At 41.8% G+C, this 23,254-nt stretch overlaps 3 protein-coding genes across 5 annotated transcripts; all 3 read right to left on the bottom strand.

Moving 5' to 3' along the window:
• Positions 1 to 1,071: 1,071 nt before the first annotated feature.
• Positions 1,072 to 7,242, bottom strand: LOC127763012 (uncharacterized). Of its 2 annotated transcripts, XR_008015627.1 has the most exons (3): positions 6,842 to 7,242; positions 2,341 to 6,327; positions 1,072 to 1,819 (listed from the first exon to the last, which is right to left on the bottom strand). XR_008015627.1 is itself a non-coding variant. In XM_052287567.1 (2 exons), the coding sequence occupies exons 1-2, from the start codon at positions 6,353 to 6,355 to the stop codon at positions 1,778 to 1,780; spliced, it is 369 nt and encodes a 122-aa protein (XP_052143527.1). In that variant the 5' UTR covers positions 6,356 to 6,482; the 3' UTR covers positions 1,072 to 1,777. The 2 variants fall into 2 exon arrangements, 1 of the variants encoding a protein (XP_052143527.1); XM_052287567.1 differs by lacking the exon at positions 6,842 to 7,242 and having other exon boundaries at positions 6,029 to 6,482.
• A 586-nt stretch (positions 7,243 to 7,828) lies between these two features.
• LOC127763013 (uncharacterized) lies at positions 7,829 to 11,871 on the bottom strand. Its single transcript, XM_052287568.1, has 6 exons — positions 11,267 to 11,871; positions 10,958 to 11,150; positions 10,790 to 10,870; positions 8,898 to 9,005; positions 8,551 to 8,820; positions 7,829 to 8,290 (listed from the first exon to the last, which is right to left on the bottom strand). Exons 1-6 carry the CDS (start codon positions 11,767 to 11,769, stop codon positions 8,195 to 8,197), a joined length of 1,251 nt encoding a protein of 416 aa, XP_052143528.1. The 5' UTR covers positions 11,770 to 11,871; the 3' UTR covers positions 7,829 to 8,194.
• Positions 11,872 to 17,070: 5,199 nt separating this feature from the next.
• On the bottom strand, positions 17,071 to 22,641 carry LOC127763377 (cytochrome P450 81Q32-like). Of its 2 annotated transcripts, none has more exons than XM_052288057.1 (3): positions 21,563 to 22,637; positions 21,114 to 21,472; positions 17,071 to 17,554 (listed from the first exon to the last, which is right to left on the bottom strand). In XM_052288057.1, the coding sequence occupies exons 1-3, from the start codon at positions 22,604 to 22,606 to the stop codon at positions 17,299 to 17,301; spliced, it is 1,659 nt and encodes a 552-aa protein (XP_052144017.1). In that variant the 5' UTR covers positions 22,607 to 22,637; the 3' UTR covers positions 17,071 to 17,298. The 2 variants fall into 2 exon arrangements, with proteins under 2 accessions (XP_052144017.1, XP_052144018.1); XM_052288058.1 differs by lacking the exon at positions 17,071 to 17,554 and adding an exon at positions 17,561 to 20,772 and having other exon boundaries at positions 21,563 to 22,641.
• Positions 22,642 to 23,254: the final 613 nt, after the last annotated feature.

The following is a 23,254-nucleotide window of genomic DNA, read 5'->3' as shown; positions in this document are numbered from 1 at the left end:
ACTACATGGTGGCTACGAGAACATGGGCTATATTGAGAGGAAGGTGGCAATTGGTTTACTCATAGACTACAAAGTCTAAACAATATTTATAACACTGGTTAAAGACTTACTAGTGTTGTAAGCTGGTAGTAATTTTTTGGCCATCTAGGAACAGTGTCGAATGATGTGGGAGAATTCATACAAGTAAGTACTTTTGAAGGAGGGCATCCATGTAAGTAAATTTATTACTTTTCAAGGTGCAGAGTGGGAAGCTGGGAGCAAATAGAAAACTCATTAAATTTGTTACTTTTAAAATATGGGGAGACACTAGGAAAACAAAAAATTCAAAAGAAAAACTAGATGGTAAATATTTTACTGAAATAGGAAAAAAAATCTAGAGAGAAGGAATCAGAAAACATGAAAAATTTAGATGGTTAATATTTTATCGGGCCCTTTGATGAAACACAAATGAGATGGAAATGAGAAAAAAGAAACACATAAAGTAGGGTGGTAAAAAACGAAAAAACCAGACGGAGAAAATGTGGGGTGGTAAAAAAAAAAGAAAAACTAGATGAAGGGAACATTTTGTGGTGCTCGAACTACTGTTTCAAGCGTTGTGCGCATATTAGCGCGTGTCAATTAATAAACTCCTATTTAGTCCAAGTAATACTATATTTTTTTCTAATTGAACAAGTATGTGATTTTAAAATTTAAGGGAGCCAATGTGAAATGGATGAGGACTTTCAAAGTGGTGTAATAATATACATTATGTGGCTCAAATGTCAGTGGTAAGGGATGGTGTGAGACAGTGAGAATGGACATCACCACTACTACATTTTAAGTTGTCTAAATTTCCATCTCTTTTTATACAACACCAACAAATTGCCATGGCCTTTCAAGAAAAAAAAACATTGTTGTTGCTAATGAAAACCGTCCTTATGTGGAGTACATTGTAGTATAAAATTGAAGATGTTCCCGCTGATACTTTGGTACGTCGTTTGTATTTGAGTCGGCTTTTAAGTTTGTTCACTTTTGAAAATACATAAGGAGTTGTATAAGAAATCTTTTTTAAAAAAAAACTCACATGTTAACTTGGGATGAGAGTCGGACTCCTAATTGCTTCAGAATTCTTGCATGACCACAAGAAAACAACGTACATGATATGGCTATCATTCCAATAAAAGTTCCAAATTAGATATCAATACTATCATTATAAAAATCCCATATAATTTTTAGACAAAAAAAAATCTAACAATAATTAATATGATTAAATAGCTTTCACCCGTTGCAACGGATATTTTATCTAGTAACTATAACAAATGCAATGCTTCGTAGTCACTTTTCCATGCACACATAGAATTGTTGTCACCGTGACTGCAAGTCTGAAACCCTTAGTTCATCAGGCAAACCGCAATACCTCCCGGTCATATTTACAAGGTTATGCAGCAAGAAACATTAGCTGAGTGAACTGAGCGAAGAACCATTACCTACTCAAGACCAAATTTTAAATAAAATGACAAAACTCATGCAGTTAAGATACAAATATTTACAAGAAAACCTTTTATAACAGGAATGTGTCAAACCACAAGGTAAACTCATGCAAACAAAAAATGTGAATACGATGAATGCAAGGGTAGAAATATTGAGCAGAATGGTATTTATCATAGAGTGAACTATACCAAAACCATGGCAGAGTGCCAAATTAACTGCTGGTTTATGAAATTGACATTACAGTCCGTGAAATGAAGTACACAGTGGATTATGAAGATTAAGAATTAATAGCTTCTCCGTGTTACTATCACCAGGCAACTGAACTCAAGCTGTGGTTCCAATGGAATTCCTACAAGAGATGTAAGGAATGCATTAGGGAGTACAGAATGAACTGTCATCACCTTCGGAAAATACTGCTTGAGGTAACCTAGTGATCCAGTCAAGAGAGAAAATAAATGGCACCACAGATGGAATCAACTTAAACTGTTAGACTAAATTTTAGCTATTAATCAATGAACCATCTTCATGGTAAACATATAATTTTCACAATATGCACCTGCAACTTAGGTGAAACAATCTTGTCTAGCTAACCTTATCCGGAAAGCCACTAAGCCAGTATTACTCTTACTGTTTTTAAAGTGTGACGTACTCTTATAATGATTCACTATACCTTTTCATTTTTGTCCTTTTCAATTTTATTAGGATATTTTCTTAAGAAAAAAATCATTATAAATAGGTATTTATCTTACATTGTCATGTAGAGTACTGGTTGAAATTTAACATAGAAGTGAGTTCCGAGATGGTTATATTTGATATTAAAATTCTAGTCCATATGTAGCTTTGCCAGAACTGAGAATGCAAAGTACATACCTAGCAATTTAGGCTAACAAAATGTTAGTGACAATCACAAAGGTAAGCTGTAATGATGACAGAGAACTGAAAAGTTTGAGAAAACTCCGTGCATTGTTCACATATGCTCTGCTGTACCAAATCCCATTCCATGTCATGTATCATATCTCAACGAATGTCGGCATCACTGATATGTGCAATCTTAACCCAATCATGGCCTACATGTTTTTGGCATCTCTTTTGAGCTCAGAGCTGCAGCCATAGATGTGCAGGCTGGTAAGAGATGCTGGCATATCTGGAAGTGTCTGAATCTTAACTGCATTGTTTATATGCATGGACTGCAGGGAGGTCAAGGTTGTCACTGCTTGTGGTAAACATTGCAGATGAGAAGCATTAGTCAGAACTAGTTCTTCAAGGGCATGACAGTTATGCAACAGATATTCCTCAGGTAAGAGTGCTAGGTTAGGTCCACCAGAAATTTGAAGCCTCTGATGGTAGTGACGCTTCTCAATGGCTCTCTAAGTAAGATTGATGGGTGGTCAATATCAAGTTCACTGAGATTCAGAGATAGGCCAGATGAATCAGCATCCTCTGGTGACAGAATAGATGAATCTTCAACAAGCTTGTCACAGCTAGCGATTGTCAATGACATGAGCGATGCGAGACCTTGGATCCCGATAAGTGAAACCAGCTCTTTGCAGTCCCAAATGAAAAGGTATTCAAGATTTATCAATCTTGCAAAGGCTTCTACTGTTGGAAGGTGTGCGATTGAGCAAGCATTTAACACCATATGAGTTAGCCCTATCAAACCTGCAAACAGTTGTAAAGGGAGTTTTGACATTGCACAACCATCTAAAAAGATCCGTTTCAGATATTTAAGACCTGTCAATGAGTCTAGTAACGCAAGTTCAGCATTAGCACACAATCCAAAAGTGATGGTTCTCATAGTATGGGGCAACATGATCTGTCGTGCGATCAGATTTGGGCACTTCACAATTTCAAGGGTTTTCAGGGAGGAACATGAACTGAATGAATCTTCTGGTAGACATGATAAACTTGCACATTGTTGGATGGACAATTCCTCGAGAGCATAAAGAGAACACCCATGCCATAAAGTTGTTATATACGGGCAGTTGGATATCATTAGCTTAGACAGAGAGAGGTTGAACATTGATGATGAACTTCCATCACTGCTCACAAAAAATGTCGGCATAGCCTGTAAACCAGCATGATCAATTTCAATTTGTCGAATGCTAGTAGGTAACGTCGGTAGTCTTCTCAGCTCCTGACAATCACACACTGCTAGTGTCTCAAGCCGAGGAAATAAGTTTTCACCCTCCAATCCAACCCATTCCGTGCAAACTGGCATGTTCTCAATCTCTAGTACCTTAAGGGATTGCAATCCAGAAGGCTTCTCACCACTTCCATAAAATGATGAATCCACACACTCTACCGACTTCATGTTAACTATGTACAGATATTGAAGAGAAGGTAAATGCCCAAGATATGGAAGGCACTGCATGCTTTGACAATCACGTAGATAGATGTATGTCAAGTTAATGAGTATGAGATCTTGCAGCCAAAATGGAGGTCGAGAACCAGGATATCCTTCAAGTTGCAATTTAGAAGTGTTGGAGTGTGGTTGAAGCTTATCGAGAATTGCATCAGCTTTGCTTGGATCACATGAGTCAGATGATCCTAGAGCCCAAACTAATGTTACTGCAGATAGATGCTCTTTCTGGTCCAACATGATTTCAGCAGCCTCTTCTATGTTGCAAACATTCTCAAGACCTGAAACATGTAAATGACGAATGTCTCTCAGATTCTTCATTTCGACAATAGTGTAACCAACCTTTTGTTGGATGCTGAAACCATATAGCTCATGAAGAGAAGTCAGCTTTCCTATAAAAGGAATCATGGGCCTTATTACAAGAGTTAGATGCAAATGGCGCAGATTAACCAGCTTGCACATTCCTTCCATTTGTCCTTCCATAGGGACTGCGGGTCTCGGATTATTGAACTTCATTGTTTGCAAGTGATATAGATTGTATACAACTTGTGGGAACCAACAGGAATGTGTCGTGTTTCCTTCGCCCCACATGAGAGAGAGAGACAAATAGCGAAGGTGCACTAGACCACCCACTGCATCAGGCAGCTTAAAGGGATAATTTGCGGTTAGGGATAATACCCTCAAGCTTTTTGTGACAGCCAACACTTTTTTGAGCATGTGTTCTTGTTCTGCCTGATCTTGCTCTTGAAAATGCATGATAAGTGTGCGTAATTTCTTTGACTGGGAGATCTGTTCAACAACAGTGAGACTTATCACATCAAGGCATAAATGGCGAATAGTATTTGGAATCTTTTCAGAACTTATACTAACTCTGGCACATTCGTTCACTGAAGCTGACCGTGCCAATTCATGCAAAAGATCATGCACAATAAACCGTTCCTCGTAATATTCTTCAAATAAACGACATTTTATATCACGACTAGACCGAGGTCTTGATTTAATCTCAAAAAAAGACTTTCTGGTTAGTGCATCTAAATATCCCATTCCAACATCCTCTGGTGTCATGCCATCTACCGATTGTTGGATTAGTCCTGAGCCCATCCATAAATACACTAATTCTTTCTTTGTGAATTCATAGTCTTTATGAAATAAGCTGCAATACCTGAAACATGACTGCAAATGGGTTGGTAAATGCTGATAGCTCAACCTTAACACTGTCATAATCCCTTCCTTGCCCTGTTGTATATTATGAACACTTGATGCCAATATTCTGTTCCAAGTGTTACTATCCCTTTTGTTGTTCAACAATCCACCTAGAACCTTTGCTGCCAATGGAGAACCACTGAGTTTGCTTACCATTTTCTTGCTGATGTGTTGCAAGTTTCTATAATCATCAGGATTAACTCCAAAAAAGGCATGTCTTTCTAACAGAAGAAGAAGTTCAGTTTCTTTTAGCCCACTCAATGATAAAGACTGGCATTCTCCTTGCATCGCTCTTGCAGCAAGATTAGCTACTGATTCCATTCGAGTTGTCAGCAAGATCTTGCTTCCGGTCTTCCCATATCTTAATGGACTTACTAAAGTCTCCCAACCACGCAGACTCTCATCATTCCACACATCATCCAGTACCAAGAGAAAGGTTCTGGAACTCAGTTTCTCCTGAAGTGCCTTGTGGAGAGCATCTAGGCCAATCATACCTATTTCTGTTCTAGTCACACCTTGGAGGATCTTTCTCGTTGGTGTTTCAACATCGAAAATGTGAGAAACACAAACCCAGACGAACAAATCAAAATAATCTTTTACCTTGTTATCGTTGCATATAACTTGAGCTAGTGTTGTCTTCCCAATACCCCCTAAACCAACTATACAAAATATGGGGATGTTGCCAACAATCTGTTCAGATGCACTGTTTTCACGCTTGGTCAGCCACTGAACTACAATATTGCTCTCCTCTTCTCTTCCAAGTACTAGGCTATGAGGCAATGAGCTTGTCTCACGCAAATTCTTGAATTCCACCTCTTGTTTAAAGTTAACCTTATTGCCAAACTGATTCAGAACTTGGATAAATCGCTCAACACCAGAGGCAACATCAGCTAAAGCCTTGACAGCATTTTTCAACCTCTTCAGTGACCCAGTGTTAAATGTGTGATTAAAACGCTGAACAATCTTGCTCTTATACTGATGCAGAGAGCCACTCACCTTGCTACCCGCTTGTATTTTTTTGGCCTCCCTCTCAAGCTTGTAGTACTCCAGTTCATCAAGCGCATCCTCAGCCTCCTCAACAGCATCTCTGAGCTGCCACAACCACGCATCCAGTGCATCACTTTGGTCTCCGATATGCTCCATGTCCACAGCATCCAAGACCACCTTGATCTGAGGGAGGAGTTTCTCCAGCCTCTCTCTAGTAGGCTTCAGCCCTCCAGCTTCCTTGTTATCCTTCAAGTAGTCGAAGGCCTTGTTGATGACATTGGTGATGACTGATGTTGCAATAGCTTTCCCTGCAAAAACCGCAGCAACACCAGCCATGTTTGAGTCCTTGAGAGATCAAAGAAAGAAAGCTTTGGCACACAAGCTGAAGGCCTTTTTGGGCAGAAATGGAGAAATCTACTTAGAAACGCATGTGGATCCTGCTAACAAACTAGAGGATAACGCTGCTAAACCACACAGGTGGTGAGCTTGACTAGTACTCCTACCAACTAATAGTACTTGATTAGTGACAGGAGTATTGACTAAATCGACACATTCGTGACCCACCAAACAAACAGTTCTTTAACCTTGGATGAAAAAGAAAGAATCACACTTTTCGCAACAGAATCCTTCTATTCTAGTCGAGTTGGGTAAATTTTCCACCCTGTGAATTCGACTGTGGCTGGTGTTAAAGATTGCATTACGGCACTGCAGGTCTGATTATCCCATCCCGTTGTATATTTGTTGCAACAACATTCCAAACCCTATTCCTATTTCCCAATCATACAAGAGTATCGCAGAAGGAGGAATTAAGCTCAACCGTACCAGACTGGCGTGGCGGCGCAAGTTATCCGGCACGGAAGATTCACCATATGTCGGCGGTGGCTTGGTTGATCCGGCCGAGCTCGAGCAACACCCGACGGTCGCCGCCTCGCCGGCGTGGTGGTGAGCGAGCGGCATGAAGCCCGCTCCGGCATTTCGCCGAACACCTGGTAGGTTTGAGGCGAAGAGAAGCACGCGCCGTGCGGTCCGTCGCTACGGGCTACGGGGCTACGGCTGCAATCGATCAGCGTCATGTCCATCTCTGCATAAGTTTTGCTGACAGTGTATTTGTAAAATCTTAAAAAAGGACCAGGATGTACAAAGCCGATCGATCCATAGACTGGAGGCCAGGGCGATGCGACGACGAGGGTTGCAGGCTTGCAGCATGACTCATCATTTGTTGACGACGCCGCGACGGCAATGACGGTCCAGTGTTTATATATACTTAATGCTCCCGCCGCCCCCATCAACCAATATACTGGTATTTACTCAATTTAGGCCATATTTTCGCACCAAACTTCCCCCAAACTCTCAACTTTCCGTCGCATCACATCACATCCAAAACTTTCCTACTCACGTAAACTCCCAATTTTTTTTGTCCAAACTACCAACTTTCCTCAAACTTCTCCCCAATTTCAGAAACTAAACGCAGCCTTAATCCGAATATCTTGTTTCACAAATTCACACCCCTATTTGAAAAAGGCTTCAACAAGTTATTACAACAAGAGTATGTTGCAGTTTCAGTATAAGACTCGACCTGCCTTTAGCAGAATCTAAGCCTTGTGCAACAGTAAAAAACAATGAGTTGTATTCTGATCTAAAACTGGCACCTAGGATTTTTTTTTTCGATGGAATGGGTAGGTGTTTTTACATATTTTTTAAGCACCACCTAGGATTTGGTTGGTTGTTCTTTGATCTAAACATAACACAGATTTTTAACAGATATTTCTTTGTAGGTTCAATTGTATCTTGAGTGCAATTTACTCAAAGTTATATTATAAAATATGCCATTCTCGTTTAACAGAAGAATGCATAATTGCATAGTCATTTCAACTTCACTTGAATTTAGCGTCTCATGTAGGTGGTTCGATCAACCTATGACGCCAAGGAGCAAGGAAGTAAGTGGAAAACCTACCATACCATGCCACCATGCCCATAGACTACTCACTACTACTTAACCTGCTAACCAGAATGACACACTGACACTACAGTAGAGACAGACTAACTGAAACTGTACATGATGGGGTGGGCTGAGATCAACGCCCGTTAGCTCCAGGGTAGAAGGTAGTCAGACGGTAACATCGGCAAGAAGCTCTTGTAGCATTGTCTACTTGTCGCCACTCGGCATAACTGTGCTCAGGGCGCCTTCTTGTAGCTCAAACCGCTCTCCCAGATCATTCCTACCACAGACTCCAGCATCTCCTGCAGAGAATTCGCCTCCTGATCAACAGCCTGGAAAACAACAAGACTTACAAAGGTCATTAACTCATAATGCCGTTTGCTGCACAGTTGACCAGAAATTATTAGCCACATATTCCAATTCTGGTTGACCCCATGTCGGTAAAATGGGATCTTAGATATTAACATGATAATTGATATGCAGTACACAGCGGAGGCGGACTTTGGATCATAGCCTTATTAGGAATGTAAACTGAAGTGTAAATGCTGAAGAACAGCACATACGCATTAACTTACGAGCAGATTTTACTTACCTCCAGACTTGCAGATATGCCAATTAGTTTAAAGGTAACTTCATTAGAAACCTCTCCAGTTGAGCTTCGATGGTCAAACCGGTCAGCATGCCTTAGCTTGAGCCTCAACTTCTCATTTCTGAAAGCTTTGTAGTTTGTATGCCACACTCCAACTGTGCTGAACCTCTCATCAATCGATTCTTTCCCAAGAGGCCATCTAAGTCCACCTTTGACATCAGGATCAATAACAGCAGAAGATACCAAGCAATTTATTGCATTTTCCACTTCAGCCTGCAAAAACCAAATAACTTTGCCAAAAATGTCTCATAACATAAAGGATCAGAATTTTCAAAAAAAACCCAACTCACATCTAAGTTCTTAAGGATTCTTTTGGTAGACAACATCAGCCTCAGGTCCAGATCCTTGAACAGACAGGATATATCTTCCACCAAGTGGCGTACCTGGTTCAACTCAACCTGCATGGAAAAGTATGACAGTGTAAAACAAACATGTTAAGCCAAAGAGTTCGTTCTTCTATTGAATAATATATATTTTAAGGATATAGCAACGCACACAAAGTTTTATTTATCCTACACGGGTAAAATTTGCATTTAACAAACTTACCAATTAATTATATGAGATGCTTTTAACATAAAATTTGCAGTTCATAAAAACTGAAGAAACAAAAACCACTGTCATGAAATTTCTTCAGTAGAATAGACATAGGACATGATCACATTAACACAGGCCTGATTTGATTGCTGTCAATTAAATCGTCATCTAAACAAAATATAATGTAACCTGGTAATAGTTCAAGGCTGAATCAAGAACGGATTACATTAGAACTCAGATACAACCATCCAAGGAAAGATATGCTAGGTCTACTGTACTCCTAGCAAAGGACACAAAAGATGACTCTTTCAATGAAGGAAAAAAGGCACCAGACCTTTTCTACTAATAGATACAAATTTCTTACAATTGACAACCAAAATATTCCCTCCGTCCACAAATGAAGGGGCCAGAATCTCTTAAGGATGGAGGGAGTATAGTGTTTGGCATTGGCTGTGTACCATAGGCTATCGAATTCAACAAAACATGGAAAATTGAATATTACTGTGCAATGTGGCCCATAATTAGGACTTGCTAGTTACTGGTTATATTTCAGCTTTTCAAATAAAAATTTAAGTTCAGAAAGCTGGTGATGATTAGATAGATTTTATGGCACGAACATTTCAGAAATCCCTTCAAATATACATACTTCAAGTGTATGTACAGATAGCCTCATTCAAATCTAAACCTCTTCAACTGTACATACTTTGTAAGTGCACATACAGATGTATTGTAAGTACACTGTACACAAACTTCCTAAGTATCCCTGTACTGATACACTCCAGAATATGTACTCTCCTTCTCACATGTATGCATTGTAAATGGACCTCCAAACTTTTGGAACGTTCAAAGCCCACTTGAGCAACTCCTTGGCATCTACAGGGCACTTATTCTCAATGAACCAAACAAAACCACATATTGCATCACAGAATTATAGTTAGCATGAAAGAGTTGCATAGTGCTACTGCGAACTGACAATGTAAGGTTCAATTGTGAGAAGTTACTATCCCAAAGAAGTTCCGCTACAGGAAAAAAAAAAAGGCTATGAGTAAGTGCTAGATTACAAATCATTGGAATTTTGAGAGGCACATAGTATATTATCTTGCTTACTGATAGTGTAGGCTTCCAGTCTATAGTATTGGAAGTTTGTAGCTAATCGAGCTAATCCATCATTAGTAGATTTACTACAATGTTGCATCCACAAGACCAATCAGTAAGAACTAGCGACCTCAAAAATGATTAAAGGCATATATTTTGGGAATCACAACACCTGGAAGGACAAAGTAGCTAATAGGCTTCATCTAGTACCACAAATGAAGTAGACAAGTTTATATGAGCCAGCTTCTCACTTTATCAAAAAACTCATACGAATCAAGATCCCTATGATAGACCGGTAGCTATGATTTATGCCATACATCTCACAAAGATGAAGCCTCATTGTTCCTATTTCTCATGGGTACAAGTCAAAATGCTAACAATCCCAACACTCTATTTTCGGGCATTCAGCAATCATACTCAGAAAAATAATCTACACAAGTAGAGCCAAAATTAAAATACAATGTGCAAACTACTAATATGAATCTATGATGCAGAACATTAATAAGACAAAAGGTAAGAGGCTAAGGTTAGAACGATAAGCAGTTAAGCACACCTTATGGATAGCAAGCTTTCCATCTTCTTGCACGGTGCATTTGCACGATATTGTAGAATCACTTTGACGCTTGTCAAAGACCTACCATTCATTTACAGGCCCCAAAGTTAATTTCACCCAACTATAAACCCAAAACATCGTAATTGACATGCTACCAGACGCGCAAACCTTCACATGGTAGTGCTCTTTGGAGGAATCAAACTCCAGCCCCATCTTCTCCGCAGCGGATCGCTCCATATCATCCAAGCACTCACTAGGCACATTGGTATAGAACGATTTATGAAGATTGCTCCTCGAGCCCTCTTCTCCTGCTTTCACGGCTTCGCGGAGCGAGTTCATGGAGACGGGTGATCCGCCGCCGCTACACAAAATCAATCAATAATAACAGCAGCAACTCTTTGTGATCAACACCCAATCATTCTTCCACGAATCCAACGAGAAATGGTAGATGGGATAGGAGAAATTAAGGAGACTCACAACGATTGGAAGAGCACCTTCCCCACCCTGGCCACGACGCTCAGCTTCACCTCCTCCTCCTCCTCAGGCACATCGCCCGCCTTCGCCCTCCCAGCCGCGGCGAGGAGGTCCGGCAAGAACCTCTCGGTGACGGTGGATGCGGCGGCCGCCGCGGAGCAGGGGGAGGAGGCTTCGGCGGCGGAGGAGGAGACGAGGGCGAGGGGCTTGGCGCCGGTCCTGCGCTCGATGGGGTCGCAGGGGAAGGGCTCGAGGCGGAGCGACCCGTCGTCGTCGCCGTCGTCGTCGGGGAAGGGCGGGAGCGTGGACCAGCGGGAGACGCAGCCGGCGGCGTGGACGATCTTGCTGGAAGGGCGGGTGGTGGCGCCGCGGTGGTGGCGGCCGCGTGGGGAGGAGGAGAGGGAGAGCGAGCGGAGGGAGGAGGAGAGGGAGGGAGGAGGAGGGGCCGGGGTCGGGGCGGGCGTGGAGGCGTTGGAGTGGCGCTTGTGCGGCGGGAGGTAGGCCATGGCCGCCGGCCTCGCCTCGCCGCCGGCGACGAGGTTTCGGAAAGTTGGTCAGTGGCGACTGGCAATCAAGGGGAGAAGTGGAGACGGCTGAAGGCAGGAGAATAAACAATTCCGTAGGGTTTTATTTAGGATTTTTTTCCCCTACTTTAAAATAGAGAAACAATTAGATACATATTTTTGGAATAAATTTCACAAAACCTACGTATATATTTTGACTAAACTATCACGAAACTACATATTTAATACTCCCTCCGTTTCAGGATATAAGACTTTCTAGCATTGTCCATATTCATATAGATGTTATGTCTGAATTCATTAACATATACTCTCTCCGTTTCTAAATATTTGACGTCATTGACTTTTTTAAATATATTTGACCGTTCATCTTATTCAAAAAATTTAAGTAATTATTAATTCTTTTTCTATCATTTGATTCATGTTAAATATACTTTTATGTATACATGTAGTTTTACATATTTCACAAAAGTTTTTAAATAAGACGAACGGTCAAACATGAGCTAAAAAGTCTTATAATATGAAATGGAGGAAGTATCAAATTTCTCATATAATTACTGATTTAAGGCATCGTATCCAAAACACAGATTTAGTGATGAAATTATAAAATATCTACAGATTGTAGAGTTTTTATCCATATCACATTTAAGGCTATAAAAGTTGTAGTTTTGTGATAAAACTAATGTTAAATTTGTATTTTTCTAATACGATACGATACTTTAAGTCTGTAGTTTTATGAAAAATATTAGGTTAAACATATAGCATATAAGTATATATAGTTTTATGAAATTTAATCAGTATTATGAATTGTTCTTACCGATTATATCTACCTATTATATTATATTATGTAAAGACGTAAATATTAAGAAATTACTTAATATCAAATAATTATAATGGATGAGCCTTTGAACCCAAGTCGTCTAGCTCACCACCTTGTGTAGCTAACCAGAAGATCCCTCGGTGTTTCTCATTACGTTACGTGATATTAGTTTTATATGAAAGATGTAAAAGAGTTACAGTTTTCATCGCGGCATATAAATTAACACTTTCATCGAAAAAAAAGAAAAAAAAATGCACCGGTGAAATATGGTGGGTACAAGTATAAGAACGATCTAAACTGATCTATATAATTTTACATAAAATAAATATACTTTTTCAGAAATAGAGCAATAGTTTGAGATAAAATATATTTGTATTTATCGAAATAGAAGTAACAATTGTGTGTTAGAACTAATTCTATTTTTAAAATCTAGCTCCTAACAAAATTGTCACTAATTGTCTTCGAAGTTTATCACCAACATTTGGTGGCTAAACAATTTAATCAGCGAAATTTTTTTATTGGGAAGAAGCGAAGGTATGCCAACGGACGAATTTTGATCAGAATTCATTTAACCTTTTGCACTATAGTTTAGGTCTTGTTTAGTTCACACCAAACTTCTCCCAAACTTTCAACTTTTCATCACATCACATCAAAACTTTCCTACTCACATAAACTCTCAACTTTTTTTCCAAACTACCAACTTTCCCTAAACTTCTCCCCAATTTCAGAAACTAAACACAGTCATGTCATGATGTAAAAGCCATAAATATGGTAGACAATGAGGCAAGAATAACCGTCAAGCCAGCACAAGTACAAAATACTTGTTGTTGCTCCATTGCCAATCGAGTTTTAACTTATACTAATATTAGATTACTTAAACCCCGTGGGATCTTTGGAAGGTTAGGGGCGCCACGTCATCAGTTTGGTTCGGATAATTAAAGCGCATATGCATTTAGCAATTAGCAGCGATAGTGCGCAGCGATATATTAGATTCTGTTTTAATTGGTTTTAGTAGCACAGGATTAGATGTGTTCCTATTGGGCCATTTTCCTGTGCCGGCCCTTCCTTACACATGGGCTTTTCCCTTTCTCATTGCTCAGCCCACGTTCTATTTCCGTGTTTCCGTGCTTCTGTTCCACACGGAGTGGCGCTAGAAACACCGCTTGCCGTGTACAGCGCACGCCGGATTGGCCACCGTCTCCTGCCGCCGTACGTGGTAGTGGAGGATGCTTGGTGAAGTCTCTTCTCGGCTGCTGCGCACATCCCTCCTCTCCCCATTCTCTCCTCTTCGGTTTTCTTGGTGAGGTCGCCGGCGATTTCTCCTCCTTTCTTTTTCCTCTTTCTTCCTGCTGAGTAGCAGTCTAATCCAGTGATTTCTCCCTTTTTTTTCTTCTTCCCCAGGGTTTCCTTCACCGTTCGGCTGCGCATTGCCTTCCCGTCGGAGCTACTTGCCTAACGGTTTGGTCGGCCACGTGCGCTCGGTCGGGAGGCCCTAGGGCCTCCACTTTATCTGCGAAGGTGATCCAATGAAAGCCTTCTAGATTACCTCCGATCCCATCGCTCCAATCCCTATTTCCGTCCGACCTCTCTCATCTAGCCTTCGCCTCCTCCAAAATCCACAATATGGTGTGCCGCTGATATGATTTTCCCCTCCCTCCTCACTAGAAATCGTTTCTTCCATTGGTGACCATGGTAATCCTCACCTCCTCCACCCTTAGGTACCTTCCTAGACGCTATCCTCGCATCTTTGACCAATAGCCACGACCAGGGTCTGCATCACGGCACGGGGACCTAGCCTCACAATCTAAGGTGAAGCAACAGCCATGGCTACTATTATGCGAGAGGACCATAGGTCAGTACGAGTGGGGCTTCTCTCCCTTCTGCTTGTGCCATGCTGATTAGGTCTCTGTTCTGTTTTGGTCGTATGCTACCCTCACCCATCCTACTTTTGTTGGCATCCTATTCTATCTCTTTGATAGTTATCTTTAATGTTCTATGTTTACTATGCTAATTTGTGTGTGCATGATTTTATTCATAATTGCAGCTGTAACTGCTGAATACATCACTGCCTTGCCTTTTCTGGTATGGTAACTGCTCTGGTAATCAGGTATAATATTCAAATCAATGATTCTATAGTGTGTTCGCGTTTCCTGCTTTTTTCTGTCTCAATTAGCCATATCTTTTAGTGAGATCTGCTTCCCCCTCCATTGTTTAGTTTGGCATGGAATACATTTGGTTCTAGCTTCTCATACACTATTTCCTTTTGTTAGAGAAAATAGGATGCAGACAGACTTAGAACGCCATCTTCTGATAATAGATTTTCTAATTGCTTTTCTTTGTGTATGCTCATTACTGTCCTTGGTTTGTCCTTATTCATAACAAGATTGTTTGCCAATCCTTTTTCTCTACAAGATGGGCACATTTAAATGAACTATTTATCATTAATCCATGATGGAGATAATGCGTTGAAAGCTCAGTTAGTCTGTTGCTTATTAATTTAAGTTAACCATTTTTCTTAGGTCAATTATTATCTTACATTAACACAATAGAGAAAAATTTTCACTTTTTAGAGGATTCAACACAATGTTTCATTCAAACAAGCGCCTTCAGCAACTGTTCATAGAAGTGCATTCTTCTTCCATAGCAATGTACAATGATTTAGGATTTGACAAAGTAATTTTCAATTTATCAGAACTGATTTCTCATAATTACATCTTCATTTCATATTGGCCAGAGCATTGCCAATGAGCGCGCTATAACTGTGGTATCCCAATCAGTGGCACTAAGTTTTAGGTTGACTGCAATGCTTTTTCTCTGCAGTTGCTCCTAACTGCAATTTGTTTTTGTCAAGCCTCATTGATGTATTCAACAAGTATCAGTTGCTGAAGCAAGTTCTGCTGCAGCACAAATCTAACAGTGTTAGGTTCTCATGTTCTTCTGGTTATACTTAGCATTCTTTAATGTCAATTTATCACATTTCTGGTTATAGTTTCTTACTCTTTTTTTACAGCATCTGTATGAAACAACAACAGTCATTTCAGCATTCTTTCCTGCTGGTAGGAAAAATGTGGACTCATAACAAATGTCCAAAATTGGCGTGTTTCATTTGACCTAAATAGTAAAAAGATAGGCATTAGTACAGTTAGACATGGCTTGTGGGTAATTAGGCTTACCTACATGGTCATTAACTTAGCTATAAAGTTGTTGTTACTTGACAAGATCAGTTAACAGTTAATTGCCAGAACTAAGGCTTACAACTGGTAGATCACTTCAGAGAACATACTTACTTAAACCCGCAATTTGCATGCACCGTATTCTTCAGATACGTTGATTGCCCATATAAAATGGGGTCTTAATTCCTTTACATGCAATAATTCATAAAGTCTGAATTCATCTTCATCAGTGCTTTGGTCACAACCAATTGAAGCAGTAGTTGTAGATATTTCTTACCACACACATTTTTTATTGTAGTGTTCAAATAAAATAAATTCACTCTAAATATTTGCTTGACTAAAACTCAGTTACCTTTATTGCATTTCAGGATTTTGTTATAACCTGAAACATATTTTTTCGACCCTTTATAAAGTTACATGTCCATATTATATATTCATATTAATATTAGTTTATTCCAAACTACAGTACAAATAAAGAATTTAATCATTTGGTAGTAATCAGTTGTTGAGCAAAGCTCCCAAATAGCATGTGTAATCAAGTTCTATTATGTTGTATTCATGCTCTCAAATGGTGGTTACATCTTTATGCCACATTAACTTAGCTAAGCATTGACATTTGACAAGTGAAGTCCTTACATGATTACATATGATTTAATCTTTGTATGGATAAGTTATATAGCATATCCATAGGTTTTAGTTTTGACTTACACAAAGAAACTGCTATATTTAGTCACTGATTAATTCATTTATTTGTTGAGTTATTTCTCTCCTGTTGACTGCACTAATAATTGGTGCTTTATTCACTAGGTCAACATCTTCTCTGTTTATATATACCTTACCTTACCCATCTTTACGGAATCAGTCACTGCACTTGCATCTTTCCCTTTTCTCCATTGATACTATCCTCAATCTATTAGTGTGGTAACACCGGTATATGTTCTATCGAATTGTATGATAGGTGATGCCTTGCTGAATGATATTGGCACGATTGGAAGGATAATAGAGCAAAGATTTACCTTTTGTTTTTATGGTGTCCTGGCCATGGCCAAACACGAGAGCTCTCCATACATTAGTTAATTCTGCCTAATTCTAATACCAATGTAATTGCAAGTTAACATTGATTTCAAACACCACTTTGTGTAAAGATATTCTGTAGAAGTTCTTTTATCCTACTTCAACCATTACATGCCGAAGCAAACATGTTTATGTTCTTGTGCGATCGGGTGAATGAAATTCAGACATTTGTCAGACCCATTACTTATAATGGGTATTCCTTCAAAGTCAATGGCAACGTCAACCGGGCGCAGCGTAGCGCGCCAATATTTCTAGTATATTCTTATCAAAACACATACCAGTTCTCAACTAGTTAGGTTCATAAAAAGTTTCATAGGATACATATATATATATAGAGTAACAGAGGCACCAATTACTATGGGCAAATCACACCAAATTGAGCTACATCATTTCTTTCGATTACAGAGTTCAACAACCAATTATGTTTGGAAAACTGCTGATTAAATATTAGGACGAAAGAAGATGAACCATGCATGCTCGAGGTTGATAGAATGCCTCAAGAGGCAACTTCTTTGGCATTGTAATCCCAGAGGACTCACCCATGTCCACGAGCTCTTCCCCCACCCTTTCCCAATCAAAGCACTGGATCAGCGTCCCTAGTGTAAGTCCGACCATTTGCATCGCCAAATTCTCTCCCGGGCACCCCCTTCTCCCCATACCAAACGGGATCACCATCTTCGCTTCGTTTTGTCCATCCGCAAACCTATTAAGATGCTCTTTTTTTAGTACTAGTAACAACTTACACACAAATATATTGACAATGGGTTTCATGTAAAGAGTAAGATGAAACGAACATTTGTATATGCATATATTGATATATACTACTCTATCCATTTCATATTACAAGTCATTTGACTTTTTTCTTAGTATGACTTTTTTCTTAATTAAACTTTTTTAGTTTGACCAGGTTATAGGAAAAATTAGTAACATTTTCAACACTAAATTAGTTTAATTAAATTTAACATTGAATATATTTTGCAAATATGTTTGTTTTATATTGAAAACTAACTAGATGGCCCGCACAATTGCGTGGCTAGCACCATACAAAATTATACATTTTTTAATATGATTTTACTTAAAATTTCTTAAATAGCTATCTCGTTGTACTAAGACTTTGAAAGTCCAAACCTTATCATCTTTATGCTTCTAATTTTATAGTTTTTAAAAGTCATACAAGTTACTACCCCTTACTTCCGTCATCTCATTCTTTATTTGCTTGCTCGATCTACCACTGTTTCTATTCATTCTCCTTGGAACCTTTAAAAATTGGATCTTATAACTTTTAGAGTTTACCCGTCAAACGCTGACATTATACTTCTCTACGGCCTGTCCACTATTTCTTCTCTTTATTATCATTGCCATTTTAAAAATCAAACATAGTGATTGTTTGAGTTCATTTTTTACTTTCTAAAAGTCCCACCAAACCGTCAGTGGCTTTGCCAGTGTACTCCTCTATGGCTCGTCCGCCACCTCCTTTATTTATTGTCATTGAGATTTAAAAATCGAATATGATTATCACTGGTTTTTTTTTCATTTTTTGAAGTCCCGAATCTTTAAAAATTGGATACTATAGTTTTTAGAGTTTATTATCTTTTATTATCTTGTTGGGTTTCATTTTTTAGGATTTTTAGAAGTCCCATCAAACGCTGCCACCACACTTCTCTACGGCCCATCCAGCGCCTACTCTTATTGTCATTGGGATTTTAAAAATCGAACATAACTATCATTGGAATTCATTTTTTATTTTCCAGAAATCCCGCCAACCGTCCGCGGCTATGCAACTATACTCCTATACACCCCGCCCGCTGGTTCTCTTTTTATTGTCATAGAGATTTTAAAAATCGAATATGATTATCAATGGGGTTTATTTTTTTACTTTCTAGAAGTCCCGGCAACCGCCTTGCACATTTGCTTCACGGCATGCCTGTCGTCCCTCCTTTTAATCGTCATTAGGATTTTATTTGGTGTTTTATTAACAGTTTTTATATGTCGTATCAACCGCCACCACCCTACTCATTTATAGGCATGTTACTTAATTTATCTTATCATGTGTTTTAAATGGTTTTTTATTTCAATAATCTTTATTTTTATCACCAAATTTAGTTATTTATAAATCGTATTCCTAATTGAAATCTTATTTTTCTTTTTCTAATTTCATAATTTATTTTTTTCAAAAATTTTAATTAATACCATATTGTGTTCTTTTAATATTTTTATTTTTTATTTTCAATTTCAGTTGTTTCAAAATTGTATTCCTACTTGAATTCTCTTTTAGTTTTTCTAGTTTTGGATATTATTTTATTTTTTATTCTAAATTTTAATTAATCTCGTATTGGGTTCTTATATGCATTCTTCGTTCAATATTGCTTATTTTTAATTCTGAATTTCAGCTAATTTTAAATTGTATTCCTACCTGAACTCTTCTTTTGTTTTTTTTTTCTAATTTTGGGTTTTATTTTTATTCCGAATTTTAATTAATCTCGTATTGGGTTTTTATTTCGACTCTTCTTTCAATATTCCTTATTTTTTATTCCGAAATTAAGCTATTTTTAAATTGTATTTCTACTTGGACTCTCTTTTTTTCTTTTTCACTGATTAATCTTGGAATTTCTAGCCCCCACAGCGAACGTGGTGCCTCCTTTCAAATATGTGTTAATAATATAATAGATGTTACTATATATTTTTAACAAACTTGGCTAAATTTAAAAAGTTTGACTTAGAAAAAAATCAAATGATTTAGGAAAAAGAACGAATTATCCCCCTGAAGTATTGAGTGAGTACGAATTACCCCCCTAAACCTGAAAACCAGTCATTTTTCACCCTCAACTATCTATACAGGACGAAAACCCCACCGAGTAGCTTTGCAAGTGGTTTTGGTCTACGTGGCAGCCTAGTCAGCAATTCTTTTCTTTTTAAATCAGCGGGCCCCACATGTCAGTCTCTCACCCTCTCTTTTACCCCTCACCTCTCTATCTCTCTCCAAAATCCTCACTCTTCTCCCTCCCTCACCTCGAGGACGACGACGAGCAGAGCTCGGGTGATGAAGGGGGCGGTGGAGCTCGGGACGGCTAGAGGAGCTCGGGACGATGGCGGGCGGAATGGGTGGCGACGAAGAGGGCTCCGGCAGCCACCGGCGCTCGGGACGGCGGTGAGGACGGAGTGGGCGGCGGCGAAGAGGGCTCCGGCAGCCACTGTTGCTCGAGACGGCGGTGAGGGTGGAATGGGCGGCGGCGAAGAGGGCCGCTTGGCAAGGAGGCCGTTGACGTTCCCGTGCTCCGCCATCCGCCACACGCGGTACAACATCACGAGGCTGCTTGACTCGTCGTCTAGGGCGTCGGGCTTGATGCGGTCATGGTCGACAACATCGTCATCGTCGCTGTCTTCCACGAACTACGCCATGTAACCGGAGACAAGCCGAGCATTCATGCCGATGGCGAACGTGCTGCTCGCCCGCCACGACGCGAACAAGCTGAACAGGCCCGCCGCCTTCGTTTCCCGTGCCGAGCGACATGTGCCCATGCCCGAGAGAGAGGGAGTCCTGGCGAGGGGGAGCAGACCGCGAGCCACGGGCTGCTGCCTCCGGCGACGCCGCCTCACCTCGCGCCCTCCCCGCGTTCCGCTGCTGCCCCCCGCGCACCGACTGCTCATCTGCCACCGTGCACCGCCGCCAACCGCCCATCCGCGCGCGCCACTGCCCATCGCTCGTCCCCGCCCCCGCCTCTCATTGCGTGTGCCAGCCCGTCCGCCGCCCGTCCACCCCGCGTGCCGCCGCGCACCGCCGCCCACCGTCCGCCCCCGCACACTGTCCACCTGTCCGCCGCCGCTCACCACCAGCCGCGCCCTGCTGCTGCCGCTCGCGCCGCCGTCCGCTCGTCGCCAGCCGCTCCCGCCGCCGCCGCCCAGGCGCCCACTTCCTGCCCCCTGCATCGGGTGCATGTGTGTGTGTGTGAGAGAGAGAATAGAGAGAGGAAAAGGGGAAAGGGAGGTATGCATGTGGGTCCCACATTTTTAAAAATAGGAATTGCTGACTGGATTGCCACGTAGGACAAAACCGCTTTGGATTGGATCGAGGGGGTTATTCGTCCGGTTTTGAAAGTTCGGGGTGAGCAATGTCTGGTTTTTGAGTTCAAGGGTGTAATTCGGTCGACCGCAATAGTTCAGGGGGGTAATTCGTACTTTTCCCAATGATTTATAATATGAACAGAGTGAGTACTACCAATGATTTATAATATGAACAGAGTGAGTACTAAGAAGATGGATACCTGTCTGGCAAGAAGGATTCTGGTTCATCCCAAACCTGTGGATCTCTGTGAATAGCAAACGTGTTCACCAGCAGCATCGTCCCCTTGCGGACGTGGAAGCCGGCGACGTCGCAGTCGGCGGACGACTCGTGCGCGAGGAGCGGCACCGGCGGGTACAGCCGGAGCGTCTCCATCACGACGCACCGGAGGTAGGGCAGCTTGGGGAGGTCGGCCGCCTCCAGCAGCCGCGCCGCCGGCTGCCCCACGCACGCGTCGATCTCGCCGCGAGCCCTCGCCATCGCGCCGGGGTTGTTCAGCAGCAGCGACATCGCCCACTCCACCACCGCCGCCGACGTCTCCGTCCCGGCTTGCAGGGATCCCTGGCCGGAGAAGAAGAAGAAGAAGAACGCACAGGTGTTCGTCCGTTAGAGGAGCAAACGTCGCGGCATGCAGCTGGTTGGTATACTCACGATGCAGAGGGCGCGGATGAGCTGGTCGGGGCACGCGTTGGGGTCCTTGCTCTGCAGGGAGAGGAGCACGCCGATCATGGTTCGCCGCCTCGGCGCCGGAGAGTGGTCGCCGGCGGCGGCGTTGTCGTCGTCCGTCTTCTCCTTCGTCCTGTGGTCGGTGATCAGCCGCTGGTAGAACCTCGTCCGGCTGTCGGACAGCTCCCGCATCCGCCGCGTCAACCTGCGCGCGAACAGCCAGCGCGCCGCCGCCGGCAGGAAGTCCCACGCCGTCGACGCGCCGCTCAGCTCCATCGTCTCCTTCACCACCGACCTGAACCACCGCGCCTCCTCGCTCACCTCGTCGTCGCCGTCGCCGTAGAAGGTCCTGTCGCAGATCATGGCCATCATGATGTTCATGAACAGCTCGAACAGCCGCGACTTGAGCTCCACCCGCGCGCGGCCACCCGCGGAGGCGGCGGCGGCGGCCGCCCGCCGGTAGAGACGGCGCGCCATGGCGCGCACCTCGCGGGCGTTGACGCCGGCGAAGTGCTGCACCCGGTGCGCGGAGAGCAGCTCGGTGACGGTGATGCGGCGGATGTGGCGCCAGTAGGGACCGTAGCTGGCGGTGCCCATGGTGGACCACTCGTACGACAGGATCTCCCCGGACGGCAGCCGCGGCTTGTCGGCGAACGCGAGGTCGTGCGGGCCGAGGCACTCCTCGGCAGCCGGCGCCGACGACACGACGGCGACGCGGCGGGACCCGAACCGCAGGCCCATCACGGCGGCGGCGCCATGGCGCGCCGCGAGCCGCGCCAGGGTGCGGTGCAGCGGCCTCCGCAGGAGGTGCAGGTGTCCCACGACCGGCAGCGCCACGGGCCCCGGCGGCGGCCGCCGCCGCCGCTCCAGCCGCGAGAGCAGCGCAGGCGCAGCCACCAGCAGCAACACCATGAGCGCGACGAGGACGCCGCCGGACATGGCGTCGACCATGACAGCTGGCGCAGAGTCGCCTCCTAGTAGCGGTAGCACTAGCACAGCTCGATCGCTAGCTGCCGGACCAATGTGCATTCATTATACCAGAAAGTACCGCATGCGGTCTACCAAGTACTCCTTCAGTAGGTATTTATACACAAATATAGTAATATTTATAATATCAAATTATTTTTATTAAATCAATAATTGAATATATTTTTATAATAAATTTGTGTTGGGTTGAAAATATTATTTTTTTCTATAAATTTAGTTAAACTTTAAGCAGTTTGACTTTAACCAAAGTCAAAACGTCTTATAATCTGAAACGGAGGGAGTAACTTATTATTATTTTTTTACAAAATTTAACAAGATGGATTAAAATTGATATAAGCCAACTTATAATTCCAAATTCTATATAAATGGTATGTTTAGATTGTAGTTAATATAAATCTTACCAAATTTTAAATTTTGGCGGTGTCAAAATTTTGACAATTTAACAATATTATTAAGTTTTAGCAGGATTTCTTATGTATTTAGCATGGTTTGGTAAAAAAAACTAAATGGTGCACAAATTTGACATCTTTATAAAAAATGGTATATGGTTTAAAATGGCATTAATCTGAACAGCACAAGATATAAATATGATAATTTTTATTTGAACTGCATATGTACTATTCGTTGCACGATTATTTGTTTTTCTCTCTAGTCGTATCGATCGTCTTGTATGTTTTTTTACATACTTAT

Source organism: Oryza glaberrima, chromosome 2 (assembly GCF_000147395.1).
Source record: "Oryza glaberrima chromosome 2, OglaRS2, whole genome shotgun sequence".
NCBI lineage: Eukaryota > Viridiplantae > Streptophyta > Magnoliopsida > Poales > Poaceae > Oryza > Oryza glaberrima.
This window is presented reverse-complemented; position numbering and strand designations above follow the sequence as displayed.